The following is a 2,500-nucleotide window of genomic DNA, read 5'->3' as shown; positions in this document are numbered from 1 at the left end:
GGTTTTCAAGAGTGTACAGTAAGCAACTTACTGCACAGTTTACATTGCATTATAAAATCAGTTGAATTTAAAGCAAATCGACTCCCATCCTGAATTCATGCAAACTGATATCACCTCAGCTAAACCACAGGCGTTTGACAGCATTTCTATATGAAAAACATCACAGGGAAAATAAATAAATGAGGTTTAAATCTCATTTGACAAATGTGGCGTAGCGATTTCCGCCGAAGGGCGCGGCGTTTGGGGCGGCTTAGTGCACCGACCTGATGGGGGAGGAGTCGCTGGAGGTGGAGGAGGTCGGCTGTGGGCTGGAGGGGGCCGAAAACATTGGCCACGAGGGAGAGCGTGGTGAGGTAGGGCTGGGCGAGGCGGCGCTGCACCACAAACACACACGCACACGCTTAGCGTGAGTGACGCATAGCACACCATGTTGCAACAGTGATAACCAAGTGATTAGGAGGTTATAGGTGACATGCGCACGTTCAGTGGTTAACGGTGGTAAAAATGTGACCTGCGGGTCGGGTGAAAAACTCATGTCTTTACCTGGCTGGAACGCTGCCGCGGCTCTTTGGGTTCAGCCTGGAATCACGAGAATGAAATGAATAAGTGTTATTCATACAGACATTCCAGAACAACCAGTAGAATACACAATCCTCCCTTTTTCCTAATCACAAGTTTCAATAAACTCTCGACCATTTCCTCTTCATATCATTGATCGTAGAAGGTCGGACTCGTGAAACTGATATTGAGAGGGAGAAAAAAAAAGTCAAATGTAATTACCCTTCTGAACCAGAAAATACCTTTTTATAATCACTTTATAATGGCGTCAGTCTGGAGAGATGATTCTCTTTCCGACTTTCCGAGAGTTGTAATACTGCAATTGAGGTCAACTTGATCAGCTTGCCAGGCGCCTGAGTGTGAAATCACAACCTCCCCACTTGCGTGGCCAAGCTCCCTAAAGTCAAACCGTCTCAATTAGCTATTGGGGGAAACCCATTTTCTCTTGTCATGACTATATACATTAACACTTTCCGTGCCGGAGCTCGGTGCCCCGGAACCTCCTTGAATGGCGCTACCCACTTCAATGTTAGCATTAAAAACGCCTAATCTATGTTTTAAATTATGTGTCTATGTGTCTAATCTGCCCGTCGCTTATCAATGACTCGTTTTCCAGTCAACATTGTCGAATTGTCTAAGCGACTGACCTGCAGTTACACAGGGATAGACGATAGGGGGCGCTTTTTTCCATTCTGAGCTCCTGTAGGGGCTGCTGTACCAACGGGGGACTCGGTTGATGAAATATGATTTCAGATCGCTAATAAAACAATAAAACAATATTTGTCGTCATCGGCACTCAGTGGGGGGGCTAATAAAACGAGATAAGTCGTCCGCGGCACTGAAAGTGTTAAAGACCCAATCCGCAATGTTTTTGACCAAATACATATATGGGGTATAGTCAGATGCATTGTTGAAGAGTTTGATTTGAGGATTCATTGGAATTAAGCTTTTTGGAACGTTCTGTGTTTACTCCCGTGTTTACAAACCTTACCAATGTTTTTTACCTGTTGTCTAGTCATGTCAAGAATTCAGTCAGTCAAATAAGAATGGAAACCATCTTCATTCTTATTTGATGTTATTTATGGTGGCGGGGCTATCCATTTGTTAAAATTATGGATTGTGGATTGGTCCTATAAAGATGGTTATTTTGGTCCGGACTGGAGCCAGATTTACTGCTCGCATAAGCGTTGAATGAGTACTTTCACATAAGCCTAAGCATAATGTCATAAATGTATAGATGTAGCAGTACTGTCTATCTGTATGTCATGTATGTCATATATGTTACGATGAATTGAAAATGGGGGACCCTGATGTAAACAAGACGAAAGTCTTTCTCTGGTCTGCATCCCCTTAACAATTGTATGTATTGAGCTGTACTGTACCCATTCTGCAATCTGTTAATAAAGTTTTCAATCAATCAATCAATCAGCCTTTATTCATCCAAAATAACAGCCTTTAGTTTAATGCATAGCCGTGGCAGAGGAAACAGAAGGTCTTGGCTTGGAACCAATGTAAAAACAAACAGAGATGAAGTCTAGGTCTACCTATCCAACCATCCATCAAACCACCCATTCATCCTCCAACCAGCCACCCGTCCAGTAGCTATAGTTTAGGGTTGTGCTGATGGACGATGCCTTTGTGGATCGACGATGTCCAGAGCCGTCACCCATTGGACAATGTCGAGATCATTTGGGGGTCCTTTCAGCCCGTACCAACTGACGGGCTTTTCAGCACCAACCGGTGCCATTAAATTGCTTTTGTGTTAAATGTTGTTGGAAAATATAGGCCTTTTATTTTGCTCAAGTCCATGCTTTAAATGTGCAGCGTGTCTCATTTTAAATAAAACGTTGGCACTAGGTCTTAACTGAAAAATAAACACTTAACACACTTAGTCCGCTAATGCTGTATACAGCCAAACATCTGCCAATGCTGTATTCACATA

The 2,500-nt window shown here is 43.1% G+C and overlaps 1 protein-coding gene across 1 annotated transcript in view; it reads right to left on the bottom strand.

Annotated features, from left to right (window-relative positions):
• The window catches only part of LOC311233397 (rho GTPase-activating protein 26-like), a 218,321-nt gene that overhangs the window by 11,254 nt on the left and 204,567 nt on the right, over window positions 1-2,500 (bottom strand). The window contains exons 20-21 of the mRNA XM_084320371.1: window positions 544-579; window positions 264-374 (exon numbers count right to left, since the gene is read on the bottom strand). Of these exons, the coding sequence (XP_084176497.1) occupies window positions 264-374; window positions 544-579 (147 nt within the window). The remainder of the gene's footprint in view (window positions 1-263; window positions 375-543; window positions 580-2,500) is intronic.

This window comes from Notolepis coatsorum (assembly GCF_963971535.1).
Source record: "Notolepis coatsorum genome assembly, chromosome: 8".
Taxonomy (NCBI): Eukaryota; Metazoa; Chordata; class Actinopteri; order Aulopiformes; family Paralepididae; genus Notolepis; species Notolepis coatsorum.
This window is presented reverse-complemented; position numbering and strand designations above follow the sequence as displayed.